Raw genomic sequence first — 15,494 nt, 5'->3', positions numbered from 1 at the left:
ATGGGAAAGAGAAGCATCACACACTGATGCCCAGTGGCTAGTGGACCTGAGGACTGACCACAGCAGCCTCCCAGAACAAGAACCAGTAACCATCTCAATGGCAGACATCCAAGAAAGACTGTCAAAGATGAAGAGTTGGTCAGCACCGGGCCCGGACATGAACCATACATACTGGCTAAAGAAGCTGACAGCACTCCATGAGCGTCTAGTAGCACAGATGAACCAGCTGCTAAGGGATGGGACGCACCCAGAATGGTTGACTGAAGGGACAATCCTGATCATGAAAGACCCACAGAAGGAATCTACCCCATCCAACTACCGGCCAATAAGCTGTCTCAGTACAACATGGAAGCTCCTGTCAGGCATCATGGCGGCTAAGATGAGTAGGCACATGGATCAATTTATGAGCGGGGCACAGAAAGGAGTTGGTAGTAACACCAGGGGAGCCAAGCACCAGCTACTGGTGGACAGAGCAGTACACAGAGACTGTAACGTGGATACTGGAATGTCTGGACTAAGAGCCTTCATCAAGAACTCAATGGGGAAGTGGAAGACAACCCTGGAGACTAACTCCAAGCCAATTGCCCAAGTTAACATCAAGTGCGGCATGTACCAAGGGGATGCACTATCACCACTGCTGTTCTTCATAGGCCTGAACCCCCTCAGTCACATCATCACAAAGAGTGGCTACGGATACGGATTCCGAAGTGGGACAACAATCAGCCATCTCCTCTACATGGATGACATCAAGCTGTATGCCAGGAATGAGCGAGATTTTGACTCACTGATCCACACCACAACGACGACATAGGGATGTCATTCTGATTAGACAAATGTGGCCGGATGGTATCAAGAAGAGGCAAGATGATCAGAACAGAAGGGGTTGACCTACCAGGGGGCAGGATAGAAGACATCAAGGACAGCTACAAATACCTTGGAATCCCACAGGCTAATGAGGAGGCCACAAGGAAGTCATCCACAGCCAAATACCTCCAGAGAGTAATGCAAGTCCGGAGAAGTCAGCTGAATGGCATGAACAAGGTCCGAGCCATCAACATGTATGCACTGCCTGTCATCAGATACCCCGCTGGGATCCTAAGCTGGCCAAAGGGGGAGATAGAAGCCACAGACATCAAGACGAGAAAGCTCCTCACAATGCATGAAGGGTTTCACCCCAAGTCCAGCATCCTGAGGCTGTACACTAAGTGGAAAGAGGGAGGCTGAGGACTAGTGAGCATCAGGGCCACTGTCCAGGATGAGACATTAAAAATCTAAGAGTACATCAGGAAGATGGCCCCAACAGATGAACTGCTCAGTGAATGCCTTAGACAGCAGAAACCTGAGGAGGAAGAGGAGGAGGAGGAGGAGGAGACAACATGGAGGGACAAGCCCCTACACGGCATGTTCCACCGTCAGATAGAGGAAGTGGCTGATATCAAGAAGACCTACCAATGGCTGAATAAAGCTGGACTGACAGACAGCACAGAGGCGCTGATCATGGCAGCACAAGAACAGGCCCTAAGTACAAGAGCAATAGAGGCCAATATCTACCACAGTAGATGGTCTGGATATATATATATATATATATATATATACCTGTATATATTATACATTATATTACAGGGCTCGAAGTTAACTTTTTTCTTGGTAGCACTGGTGCTCCCAAATTTAGCAGTTAGTAGCACCAGCAAAGACTTTAGGAGCACCTACCCAAAAGCAAGGCAGTGACAGAGCGATAGAGACCGCTCCGTCCATCTCCGTTCTGCGCGCCTCTCTCCCTCGCCCAGGAGAGCAGCCGCAGTTGCGCTCTCATTGTTTCCTGGCAGGACTGCAGGAGCGTGGTCTCAAAAAAGAAGGCACACCAGATTTTTTCCCCTAGCCGCACCGGTGCTCCTAAATATATTTAATAGTCGCACTGATAAAAATTTGGGAGCATATGCGACCAAAATGGGCACAATTTTGGGCCCTTTATTATTATATTGGTCACGTAGACCTTAGGCTGGGGACCAGATGGTGGCTGGCTTAAGATCTGTGTGGACCAAAAAAATTCAGAGTGTGAACTAGCAGTGGAGAGGTGCCAGTTCACTTCCTGAGCACTGCCGAGCCCTTGAGCAGGGCATGCCCCCTCACGATTTGCTTGTGAAGCGCACCATGAAGGAGCTGCCTGGCGCTCTACCTCTCATTATTACATGATTGCAGGCCCCTTATGTGTGTATGTGTGTGCTTGTGTGCATTCAAGGGCCATTGCGCGTGTGCGCGCGCAAACACACACACACACACACACACACACACACAAGGTTGTTGCTGTTTTCTTCTAATAAATAGCCTCAAATTATTCAAACGCATGTTTACATATAGTTCTGATTAAGTATCCAACGGCATTTAAATGATATGTGAAAAGATTTTGACGAGGCAAAATATTCTTGTTGAAAACATAGTTCTATGTCAGATACTGTAACAAGTGACGTTCTCCTAACGCTTATGTGCACGTGCCTATGGCCCCGCCTCTCTCGTGTTTAACCACGTTGTCATGGTGTGGTGCAGCATGATGTCGGAACCCGGATCGTTTGGTCGTGTTTGTATTACTCAAATAAAGTATTAAATTGTATTACTTATAAAGCATAACACAATCTGCACATATAATGGTATTTTGCAAATTATCATGAATAAAACGCCTTTAAAAAATCGCAAAAAAAACATGCTCCCTTTATTCTCCACCTTTTCCAGAGATTTCCTCGAGCTGCTTTCTCTTTCAGCCAATCAACGGCGGTGGAGCTGCACACTATGCCACGCCTTCTGTTCTCTGTGTGTGCTTGGACGCGAGAACATTTTGTTTACTTCAGCTGGATAGCCCGAGGTAGCAAGCTAACCTTGTTATTCCAAACAGAAAAATTATTAAACTGCTGACAGTCTGACCTGTAAGCGTTACAAGTAACATCTAGGTAGACGCCAGGACGTCGAACTATATTTAGTAGATAAAGTAATGAAAGACAAACACATCGTTCCTTCATGCTTACTTTCAACAAGAAAGAAGTTATGGATATGTGCGAAGTCAAAAAAACGAGAAAGGTAGGCGGAGGTATTCATGGCTGCAGGAGGACCGTGGCCGCCGGGAAGCTAAGGAGAGATGTAGCGTTAGGGAAAATCCTGCGGTCACGCACAGCGGAGGATAACACTCACACAAGTCTCATGGAGGACGACAAGAACTTCTTCACCTTCAGTGTCTGCCGGAGCGACCGACTTGAGCACAATGTGGTTGTGTCTCCCTGCTACAGCCTGATAAGGGAGGTCGGTCGCGGAAGCTACGGGGTGGTGTATGAGGCGATAGCTCGGAAAACAGGGACAAGGGTAGCGGTAAAGAGGCTCCAATGTGACGCTCCGGAAAATGTCGAATTGGCTCTTGCTGAGTTCTGGGCCCTGACAAGCTTGGAGAACCGACATCAAAATGTGATCCAACTGGAGGAATGTGTTCTACAAAAGAATGGACTGGCTCAGAAAATCAACCATGGAAACAAGAGGTCCAAACAGTACCTGGGCTTGGTGGAGACTTCACTCAAAGGTAAACCAGACGTTCAATCTCTCAGCTGTTAGCAGTACAACTCCTGCCTACAACAATGAAAGGGACTGTGTAGACTCCAAAAGAATCACACATTCAATTCGTTGTATACAGCTCCAGGTCACCCTAAGCTAAAATAAAATCATGAAGACACATATAATTGTTAAGTTCATTCATCTGCAAACTGTAGGTTATAAAAAAAAATGAAAATGGTTCATCTAATTCTTTTACCTTTATTTAGTGGATGATTTAAAGTGCAACAAAAGTGGTCCCAATTTAATTGAATAATATATATATACATAAATATATGACACATGTTTTAAATATTTACACTACCTATTACATCCATTGATGTATAATTATATATTAAAGATAATTTATGGCAACGATTGACTGACGTGAAGTTGCTATATTTGTGGTTGGTAAATCAATATGTGCCATAAATAAATAAAAATTGTGTTTTGAAGACTTGTTCACTGATAAAGAATTTAATTAATTAAAAGGACCATTCACAGCTCCAGCAGCCAGTGACGTTTTGTGTTGCCTATAATAGGCACATAGAGTACACTGTGTTTCCCTCAGCTCCTAAGAGAACACCATGTTCTACTTGGCAGCATGTTAACCCCTTGCTTCTTGACTGTCACTTTGAAATTAATCACGAGTAGTACAGTGTAGGGTACTATGAAGCTGCATCATCTTATGATGGTTACATTTTGATAAGTTTTTTATTGTTGTTCTCATCAGTCCGGTTTAACTGACTCACCACTTCTTTTGTTATGCAACAGCACTTGTAAGAAAAATATATATTAACCAGCTTCATAAAAATTATATTTTAGTTAGTTTATTGTTACAGTGTAAAATATCCCAACCATTATGTACTGCATCTTTTTATACTAACCCAATAATGTATAGATAGTAGAAAGTCATATTTTAAATGGTTTTAAACCTGTACACATAGTTCAGTGACACAGTTGAGTTCATTGTCATTATGAATCATCATGTTATCTGTTATGTGGAGTTGCAATTAACTGGCAATGTTTGTTGTAACATGTCTCATAACAAGCCAAGTGCCTGTTTCAGCTTAAACCTGTGGATTGGTATCACAACCTTTTTCTGGTTGCTTTGAAAGATCAAAAATGAAAACACATTAAGAGCTGTTGTGTCTGTCACAACTAAGAAACTTTCATGTGAAATAGTAATAAAGAGTATCACTGTTCCTTCTTAAACAGGATTGATTTTTGAAGTTTCATGTGCTTTAATTTCATGCAGGTTGACAGTTCTTTTTTTCTAATTAACTGATGTCTGACAATATACCTCCTGTTGCAGGGGAACGGATTTTGGGTTATCCAAAGGAGCCATGTTACCTCTGGTTTGTCATGGAGTATTGCGAGGGTGGGGATCTAAACCAGTACATTTTGTCCCGTCGACCAGACCCCCAAACCAACAGGAGCTTTATGCGCCAGCTTACGAGTGCCCTTGCTTTCCTGCACAAGAACAACATTGTTCACCGTGACTTGAAACCAGACAACATTCTCATCTCACAGAAATTTGGTTCACCTATTGTAAAGGTGGCTGATTTTGGCCTAAGTAAAGTTTGTGCTGGTCTTAACAGTGAAGATGTCCTGGCAGCAGGAATGGGTGGAAAAAGTAGTAACCATAACAATATTGTCAACCTAAACAAGTACTGGTTGTCATCAGCATGTGGCTCAGACTTCTACATGGCTCCTGAGGTGTGGGAGGGCCACTACACAGCCAAAGCTGATATCTTTGCCTTGGGAATTATCATCTGGGCAATGATCGAGCGGATCACTTTCATAGATGCCGAGTCAAAGCGTGAATTGCTTGGTACCTATATACGCCAGGGATCAGAGATTGTACCTGTTGGGGAAGCCCTTTTGGAGAACCCCAAGATGATTCTCCACATCCCTTTGAGATCCCGGAGCACCATGTCTGAGGGAGTGAGAAACCTACTTCAGGATATGCTTGCAGTAAACCCTCAGGACCGACCTGATGCCTCTCAGCTGGAGGTGCGGATGGACCAAGTCACCTGTGCAACATGATGGATCCTACCTTTCACAAGTGTCTCCTGTTTTGAACCAACTAGTCAAACAAGAGACAACTTTTATTAGAAGGTAAATTCCACTTTCTTATGTATGTTACTATCTTCTACCTTTAGGAAGGAATCTCTAAGATGACCATGTGGAAAGAACCTGGAGTTTTAACCGCAGAGAAGTAGTCATTGGGACTCAAAAACAGCACTGGCACATTGATCGTTGGTGGAAATGGGTTTCAGAATTTTGTCACAAATAATATTGATACCAGGACTGCTTTTCAGTATGATTATCTCCTCAGTTGACAAAATGCCAACCCTAACATTCCTCATTTAAGTAATGTGTAAGTTTCATATTTCTTTTTAATTAAAGGGAATTTCAAAGGAAAAATTTGATTTATTACAATTCGCCTCATATTCGTGTGTGGTTCTGAACTACATATCCTGTAAAATTTAATTGTTATTACTCTTACAATAAAAACAAGGCAGTCACAGACTGCAATATCCTGAAAGTAGTACCTGACTAGTGCATGGCTTGGACCTTTCAGGGTAGATCCAAGCTACGCACTAGCTCTGACCACAGATCAAAGCTAGTTCATAGGTAGATCAAAGCACTTGCTTTGATCTATGGTCTTATTCAAACTGGCCTTCTTTCTTGTCTTTCTATCCTTATCCAGTTCATGAGTGTACAAAAGTTGAAATTTGACCTTAACCTCGAGAAAAATAGGTCAAGGTCAAATTTCAACTCATTTTCATCCTCTTCGAAGAAAAAGATTTTTGATTTTGCAAACACTTTAATGTCATTCAAACATTTTGCAGTTTTACATTAGATGAAAGCATTTAAGTGCCTCAGAAGATCTTTTCCAAAAAAGACTCCAATCACATTTAACATTTAGAACATTTAGAACATTTAGAACATTTTAAAATTTTTCATTAGATGAAATTTCAAAAACACTAAACACTCAAAAACATTAAACACCAAGAAACAAAGGGAAATACAATATAAAAATTAGTGCATTATAACAGGAAGTTTGCAAAAGTGAGGTGGTCATCAACTAAAGTGCATAGGACATTTTTGTAACACCAAATGTTCCTAAAGTTATTCAGGTCTTTTGTCAATTTATAGAAACCAAATTCTAGTTTTAAGCAACATCTGATGTTACAGTAGCTGCTTCTTGAACGGTATTGTTTTCAATTTTCCTTTTCCTGGTCACATAAATTGCAAGTTTTGCCTCCCCAGAAATAAAATTTAAAAGCTGCCACTTTCTCTGATTCGATCTATTGTACCCAGCACCATAGATGAATTTCCTGATACTAAAGTTTTCATTGAACAAGTTAAAAACATTCGTTAGAAGAGTGAAGAGCACTGCAAGTCTCCCACACTCACTGAAAGCATGAAAGACTGTTTTCCGAAGGGGACAGAAGGGACACTGGCTGGACACCGCAGGGGCGAAAACAGAGACAAAAGCATTGGAACCGACGGCACCATGCAAAATCCTCCACTGGAGGTCGGCTGTTTTTTTCTTGAGGGGAGGTTTGTACAGAAGTCTCCACTGCGGGTCAGGTCCATTTCCCGTCATCCTGTTGGCCCAGGCGGTGGGCGCTCTGCCACACAGGTTTTTCTTGTTGATTACTTTTACACATTGTTTGTACAGTATTTTTTTGTTGGCCGTGTGCAGGCTGATCTGTCGTTCATCTCCGAGGAGAGGACCCTCCAGTTCTCCAAACAGGGGACTGATGTGGACCTCTGGGAAAGGATCTTTGCTGTCTGGCACAGTCCCTGTAATATAGTCCAGGAGGAGGCCTCTCTCCCTCCCGGAAAGTCTTTGCCTCCACAGTTGTAGCACCCTTTGAGCCACCCTGGTGGACTGGATGTTCAGCAGGGACCTCACAGCCTGGGCATCCGCCAGCGCAGGCCCGGCGTTGTCTACCAGTTGCTGGAGGGTCATGGTCCTGGTTGCTGCAGACAGACCAGGTGTGGCTCCACTGCAGACGTCCAGCCTGGCCCCATGCACTAGTGGTTCCCTCAGTAACCAGAACAAAGAGTCAGAGCTTTTTCCTGGGCTGCTTTTAAATAGGGCCCATGACTTAAAGACACCATGATAAAACGGAGGCAAACCATTTAACTTTAGAAACTTAGAGTCCATTAAAAACAGTGCAGCATCCAGGTCCAAGTGGCTCACTCGTCTGAATATGCAGCTGGCCACCTCGCTCCACATCAGATCCGCTGGTCCGGTCAGAAACCGCTGGATAAAGAAGGGAAACTTAAAAAATGGAAATGGTTGCTCCCGAGAATGTCGTACAGAGGTCGAGTTTTAGTGATAAACAATCTGGTAGCCTCGCAGTTGTGGCACCGCTTGGCCTGTATGGAACCCCCATCAGGGTTTCTAGCCCAAATCCAGACCAAACTTGTTAACTTTTTCTGGGATGGGCTGCATTGGGTGCCTCAAGGAGTGTTGTTTTTATCAAGAGAGGAGGGGGGACAGGGCCTCATCCACCTGGCTAGCAGAACAGCCACGTTCGAGGAAGAAGAAGAAGAAGAAGAAGAAGCAGAACTTTATGAATCCCCTTTTACGGGGAAATTACTATTTTCACTTTGCCACCCGAGTAATGTTTGTTTCATCTTTATCTGCAATGGTTACAAAGATATTTGGTGGACATCCAAATGGACGAACAAACGGACACTGACATTTACAATACATCACCACTTTGAAGCTTGATGTAATAATATAACTGTTGCTCAAGTGATAATTATCCGTTCCAGTGACAGTCAACTAGATTAATTCACAGCACAGAATATTCTGACAAATGCTTAATCACCTGCTTTTTAGTTCTTGAGCCTTATTAGGTCTATATCCTGAGGTTCAGCTAAATTAAAGTACAGTAATCCCTCATGACTCGCGGTTAATGCATTCAAGGACCACCCACAAAAAACAAAATTCCTCGACATAGCGACAAACTATTTTATTATGTATGGTAATTAAAATGTTTATAAACCCTCCCCATACTGATATTAAACAAACTTCTATTTGTATTACCTTTTCCCACACTCTTATACACTGTTTAAAATACTTTGGTATTAAAGAAAAGTGTTTCTGTAATACACGGAAGTGCGCTGCGTTCCGTGAATCTCTGAACGCAACGCACACACTGATGCTGTCAGCCAATAGAATGTGCGTACGGTATCATGTGACTGCCTACCAAAATCTACAATAAGGTGCTCAGAGAGACTTTACACTAATATTGCTTTTCCTGGTAAATGTCAAATGAGCCAGTCAGTGTTGGTGTGAGTACAGGTACTCACACCAACACTGACTGGTGTATATATACATTATATATATATATATATATTCCAGAGCCAGTGGTTCCATAAACCTACAAACATGAAACCTTATTTGTAGAAACTAGCTTATTTTTCTAAATCTATGAATCAAGTGCAATTATAGGATGTCCTATATTTTGTTATTTTTGTATATACTTGGTCAGGCACAAAATGCAAACAGTTTCTGTTTATCCTTTAGTTATTCCATCGGATGCTTTTTATGCTAATGGATTGCCTTCTCCAAAGTGAATGAAAAAGTAGTTTCACTTGTACTTGATGCGTTGCTCAGGGACAGATCTGTGGTGTTTGGCCAATGAACTGTCTGCTAATCCTCTCCTAATTCTCTGTCCGTGCATCTGAGTTAGTGCACCAATCAAAAAATTTCAAAGGCTGTTGCACATTACAGCCTTACAGAGAACACACAAATTACACATTACAGCCTTACAGACATATGTGCAGCAGCCCTCCACCTAGTCTGTAGTTCTAGTGATGCACACAGCATGCTTGTGAATTGGGTTAGACCATATAATCATTCTGACTAAGCCAATTCTTAATGAAATAAATCACAAGTGATGTAAACTGACATTTCTACAAGCAATTGTCCTGCAGCAAAACCAGTTGTTTCCTTCACCATCTATATCATTTAACATGAGGCACAACAGTTAATTCATTTAATTATATAAGGCTCTTAAAGCCCCAAAAGGACCTTATTTTTATTGCGTTTGTTGTTGGAGACATTGATGAGACATTTTCTTACACTTTTAAAATGCAGTCCATTTGTTATCTTGTGCCACACTAACCCAGTTTTACTCTGTGTCTCTTCAGCTTTGTTTGGATTTGGACTCCAAAAGCAAGCTGGACTGAAGAATCCAAGTCATTATTTAAACGGGAATGGATTTGTTGAACTCCTGAACAAGAATAGCATATGCAAATCAGATGAAAGTGCAGTTTCAGAGCCATAAAATGACTGTCACCCTCACTATGAACCCGAGGCTGGTTAATTGTTGGATGAAGCCTATGTCTCTGATATCCGAGTGGATGTAACAATCAGGTTTATGACATTTGTAAGTTTACAGTTTCTAAATTTTTTATTGTTTTGTTCCACCTTCCTTAAAATTTATACCCAGCTGTGGCGCGATACCAGACCGTTCTGAAGTCAAAACACAAGTTGGTCATTATGTTAACGATAACGACACGACACAACACTGGTTCAAACTTTCCCGCACTACCATGTTATGAACTTATGCTTTTTTAGATGATTCACAGAAGTGCAATTGTTTGTGTTATTATATTGTTAGTATCCCCACCTATATATTTGAATAAGCTCACTTGAAAAGTCTCACGCTGTCATGCAGTCACCTGTCAATCAAGCACCCAACCAATCATGGCACCCAACCAATCAAGGCGCATCTGCCATGTGAACAATATGGAGTAAGGCATCTCCTATGTTAGGAGAAGAAATAACCATACATGGACTTCCCAGTTAACATAATTTTAGAGTGTCATAACTATTACAACAATTTTCATGTTTTTGAGCAGAAAGTCCAAACAGCAGGAACGACACATAAAATGGCAACACATTTTGAGTGAAACTAGATGGCTAGCACAAACAGTCTGTCCAACTATGGTTTCCTTTTGGAATGGGACAATCGATGTAGTATCCAAAATACTCCTAGGGCATTTGACAAAAACGGTTTTTAAGTAATTACAGTTCTGTTCATGTAGTCAGTTAACAGAACTATCACTTCTCTAAAATTTCTTTTGTGTGTGTGTGTGTGTGTGTGTGTGTGTGTGTGTGTGTGTGTGTGTGTGTGTGTGTGTGTGTGTGTGTGTGTGTGTGTGTTTAATTTTCATGATGCTGTTTGTTCTCCAGTGTTCCTTTCACAGACCTCTGAGACCATCACAGAGCAGGTGCATTTAAACTGAGACCAAATGACACACAAGTGCACTCTGTCATTTTTAGTCATTTAGGTCAACATTGGATCATTCAGAAGTCATCAGGGAACATCTGGAGTCGGTTGGCTAAGCTGAGAGAAGAGGGGGCCAATACTTTTGCACGTCCTACTTTTCAGTTTTTTATTTGTAAACACAATAAAAAATGTTGAATAAATTTGGTTCCACTTTACGATTGTGTCTCACATGTTATTGATTCTAAAAAATATTTTCATTTTGTTGTCTTTAAGTTTGAAGCCTGAAATGTGGCAAAATGTCAAAAATGTCTTGGGGGGCCAATACTTTTGCAAGGCACTGTATATTTGACGCATTAAGGTTTTCAACACGGGGATGTGACTTTCACTTCTGTGTGGCGCAAAAAATCAGTGATTTGCCCTTCAGAATGCTGAAGCTATCAACCTTGAGAAGATCTTCACTGTTTAACAAGGCTGAACGTCAGAATGGCATTGACATAAATTAAACTAAAGGTTAGGGATCCTTTCAGGTAGTTGAGGAATTCTAAAACTTGTTCACTTGCCCTGCCATCATAATGATTTTTTATGAATAATTATTCCACCTTTAAACACTTGATTCTATGCAAAAACATTAACTGCCTCGTTGTAAATGCGTCATGAACCCACGCCATGACGAAATAATTGTGTGTAATGTCTGAATTAAAAAAAACTTTAGTGCATATTTCCGGTGTGTATAGAAATGTATGGTACAGATGTATCAAAAATAAAGCTAACTGGATTCATTTCACAAATAATATTGTTTTAGTACTGTAAATATGACAACTTCTCTTGAAATAAATTATCAAAGATGTGATTGTCTGCACAACCCATTGCATAACATTTCAATGATTTCTCTCCTTGACGTACAAAGATGACATGATGTGGTAAATTTCCTCCAATGGAGCTGCAGCCACCAAATAATCTTACTTGCTTGTACGTATTCCCTACCATCTGTACACTCATCTGTCATGTAATTGGGATTTTGCCCGGATATGTATTTTTTGTAAAAACTTGTTTTGGTGGTTTATACTGTCTATGCAGCCGAGAAGAATAATCAGACATATCAAACAGGGACATTTCAGACTTCTCCGATTCTTGGCTGAATTCACAACAGTAATTTGAAGTTGTTGTTTTGTTTTGTTTTTATCTTGATTAACTGTACGCAGTCAAATGCTGCTGTTGCAGTTTTGTTCTTTGAAGGCTTATTATTGTGTCCTGTTTAATTTTTAAAGTGTATTTTCCCAAGATTTGTTCCTGAGATCTATTTTGCTCATGTGGTTTCTGCATGTCTGCCAAATCTTGTTTTCTGTTACTTTCCTTTTCCCTTCTTGCTTATGTATCACATAACTCATGTTAGCTTATTGATTTGTCTTCTCTTTAAAGATTCATGTGCTTATTTCCTCCAATGACATTTTCTGATTAACGTCCACTTCTCAGTCTTGTTTTGTTTGTGCTCTCTGTGATTCCTTCTCTTTGCTGTCTGAGTGCTGTTTAAATTTTAAACTTTTGCATGTCCATAAAACTTTGTAAGTTTTAAATGTTTAATGTTTTTTTAATTCTACTATCGTCTTCTGTTTCAGTTTTATTGTCTTGAATGCTTTTAGATTTTTTTATATTTCCATATTTTCTTTTTCTTGGTCCATGATTTATTGTTTTAATTAAACCGCTGAACTGTAATTTGTCTGGATGGTGTGGCCTCACACTCTCATCTGCTTTGATTGCAACAGACACCTTTTCATGTCAATGATAAATATGCGGCATCATCCATGTCTAGAACATACTTTGCTTATCATTTGATGGACAAAGTCAAAAAACAAACTTTTTTTTTTTGATCCAGACACAGGTTAGAAAGCTCTCATACAGGGAATCCCGCTTTCAACAAAGGAAGAAGTAATTGAAACTCAAACTGTAATCAGAAAAATGGTCAAATGCAATGACAAACATTTACAATTATATAAGCTCTTCACAAACTCATTTACCATATAAAATATCAGAAAAAAATCATCTTGGACTGCCAAGTTTATGTAACAGACCTTAAACAGTCAGTTACATTCATATTTATGAATGTTTATATGGTTCGGATGTCTGAAGGTGCAGAGGAGACGCTGACCATAAAAATTTGGGGAATTTTACAGAAAATATATAAAATTTATTTTTACCACTGTTACATACTCTCCTCTGAACTTAAGCAAATCATCACAGCAGGTGCAGGTGAATCACTGAAGAACAATTGAAAAAACAAACAAACACTATAGTAGCACTTGGACAAAGCATACTCCACACTATACTTCAACACGTTTTTCACCCAACTCAAGAGAAAGTGGTCATAGAGGGTTGTGCAAACATTGTATACTTCAATGGCTACAGGAGTGCCTTATACACTACCCATATAGATAGATAGATAGATAGATAGATAGATAGATAGATAGATAGATAGATAGATAGATAGATAGATAGATAGATAGATAGATATAGATTCGTACGTACTTACATACATATACTTTATTCATCCCAAATTGGGAAGTTTAAACGTTACAGTAGCAGAACAGACAGAAACAAGGAAAATATTCATTGAAGAGAATTAAGAAAATAGGGAAAGAATAATAATAGTAATGACAAAAATATTAACAATATTAACAATAATAATAATAACAGTACCCAAGCATGGTAGGCGTTTCATTATAAATAAGTGTGGTACTCTGGCCATACACAGGACTAATGAAAGCCATATCTAAACATCAGACCGGTGGAACTCTATCTGATATTTTAGAGCTGTTGTATAGCGTGATGGCTTGTGGCAGGAATGACTTCCTGTACCTTTCTTTCCGACAGCGGAGCTGCAGCAGTCTATTGGAGAACGAGCTCTGCTGTCTGTCCAGTGTGTGATGGAGAGGGTGAGCGGGGTTATCAATTTAGGTCAACAGTTTGTTTAGAGTCCTCCTCTCCACCACGGCCTTCACAGTGTTCAGACTACAGCCAACCACAGAGCCAGCCTTCTTTATTAGCTTGTTAAGTCTGTTGGTATCACTGGCTCTGATGCTGCTCCCCCAGCAGACCGCGGCAAAGAAGAGTACGCTGGCCACAACAGACCGATAGAAAATCTCCAATATCTTGCTGCATACATTGAAGGATCTCAGCTTCCTCAGGAAATAGAGTCTGTTCATCCCCTTCTTGTAGACAGCATCGACATTGGAATTCCAGTCTAGTCTGTTACTGATCTTCACACCCAGGTACTTGTAGTCCTCCATCTCCTCTACAGCCTCTCCCAGGATGTGGCTCAGTTGTGGCGTGCTCCTCTTCCTCCTGAAGTCGATCACCATCTCTCTTGTCCGGCTAACGTTCAGCCTCAGGTGATTGACTCCAGCCCACTCCACAAGGTCATCCACCACAGCCTTGGTCATCCACCACAGCCCCTCCTTCCCCTCACTCATCTGAGAACGTTTGTGGGTGGAATGACTCGAAGTTGTACTGAAAATTGTTTGTGTACAGTGTGAAGAGGAAGGGGGACCGTACAGTCCAATGAGGGGCTCCTGTATCACTGACCACCGTGTCACAGAACACTGCCCAGATGGGCAAACTGTGGCCTATCTGTCACAAATCCAGGAGACGGTGGAGATGTTGACACCAATCCCCCGCAGCTTCTCACCCAGCAGCCTTGGCTGATTTGTGTTAAAAGCACTGGATAAATCAAAGGCCCCGTCCACACGATGCTGGGACTTTTTGAAAACGCAACTTTTTTGTTGCGTTTACGCCTTCCGTCCACACGACAACGCAGATATCCGTAACAAAAACGCAATTTTTTGAAAATGCTGGCCTAGGTGGACTTTTTAAAAAACGCTGGGTCTGCGTTGTCGTGTGTGTGGTGTATACACAACTTTTTAAAAATGCTGACGTCTTGCGTGCGACGAAAACCTCTTTGACGTCATATTTATGGGCCATGTTTTTTGACAACAAAACACGGAGGATTCCTATTGGATAAAATTTGACTCAATACTGCCACCACATGGTTTGGCATGCTTATAGTCGTCTTCGAAAACGCGCGTTTACGTGTGGACGGAGATTTTTGAATCATTTTGATGCGGTTTTAAAAAGTTGCGTTTTTAAAAAAATATCATCGTGTGGATGGGGCCAAGGAAGGTGATTCTCACAGTGCCCCCCCCACACACACACACACTCACAGATGCAAATGCTCTCTCTGCAGGAGGTAGATGACGGCGTCATCAACTCCCAATTGGGGCCGCTACGCAAACTGTAGAGGGTCTAACAGCTCCTTCACCTGAGGCCTCAAGCTGGCTACTTTCTAGCACCTTCATTAGGTGGGAAGTGAGGGCAACTCACTTCCCACCTGATGAAGGTGGGAAGTAATCAACTTCCAGAGACATAAGACAGAACACACTATACAATCAGTTAATTGGTCTAATTCTATGTAGCCATGAAAAAAACTGATTCTGGTACAGTAACGGGTTAAGTGACACAGGTCAACGTCAGGAAAGTAGACAGGACCTGGTGGTTGGACACCGAGCCAGTGATGAAATGTTGATGACCTTTAACAACTCTGTTGACTTCTGAACTGGTTGTGGGCTGATGTCAGCTTGTTGACTATTCTGTCCTCGATCTCCA

General features: G+C 41.4%; 1 protein-coding gene across 2 annotated transcripts; it reads left to right on the top strand.

Annotated features, from left to right (window-relative positions):
- The first annotated feature begins 2,823 nt into the window (after positions 1-2,823).
- stk35 (serine/threonine kinase 35) lies at positions 2,824-11,053 on the top strand. 2 transcript variants are annotated; one of them, XM_068330862.1, is made up of 4 exons: positions 2,824-3,559; positions 4,883-5,688; positions 9,754-9,992; positions 10,802-11,053. In XM_068330862.1, exons 1-2 carry the CDS (start codon positions 3,010-3,012, stop codon positions 5,614-5,616), a joined length of 1,284 nt encoding a protein of 427 aa, XP_068186963.1. In that variant the 5' UTR covers positions 2,824-3,009; the 3' UTR covers positions 5,617-5,688; positions 9,754-9,992; positions 10,802-11,053. The 2 variants fall into 2 exon arrangements, with proteins under 2 accessions (XP_068186963.1, XP_068186954.1); XM_068330853.1 differs by having other exon boundaries at positions 9,754-11,053.
- The last annotated feature ends 4,441 nt before the right edge of the window (positions 11,054-15,494 follow it).

The sequence above is a fragment of the Antennarius striatus genome, chromosome 2 (genome assembly GCF_040054535.1).
Source record: "Antennarius striatus isolate MH-2024 chromosome 2, ASM4005453v1, whole genome shotgun sequence".
Lineage (NCBI taxonomy): Eukaryota > Metazoa > Chordata > Actinopteri > Lophiiformes > Antennariidae > Antennarius > Antennarius striatus.
This window is presented reverse-complemented; position numbering and strand designations above follow the sequence as displayed.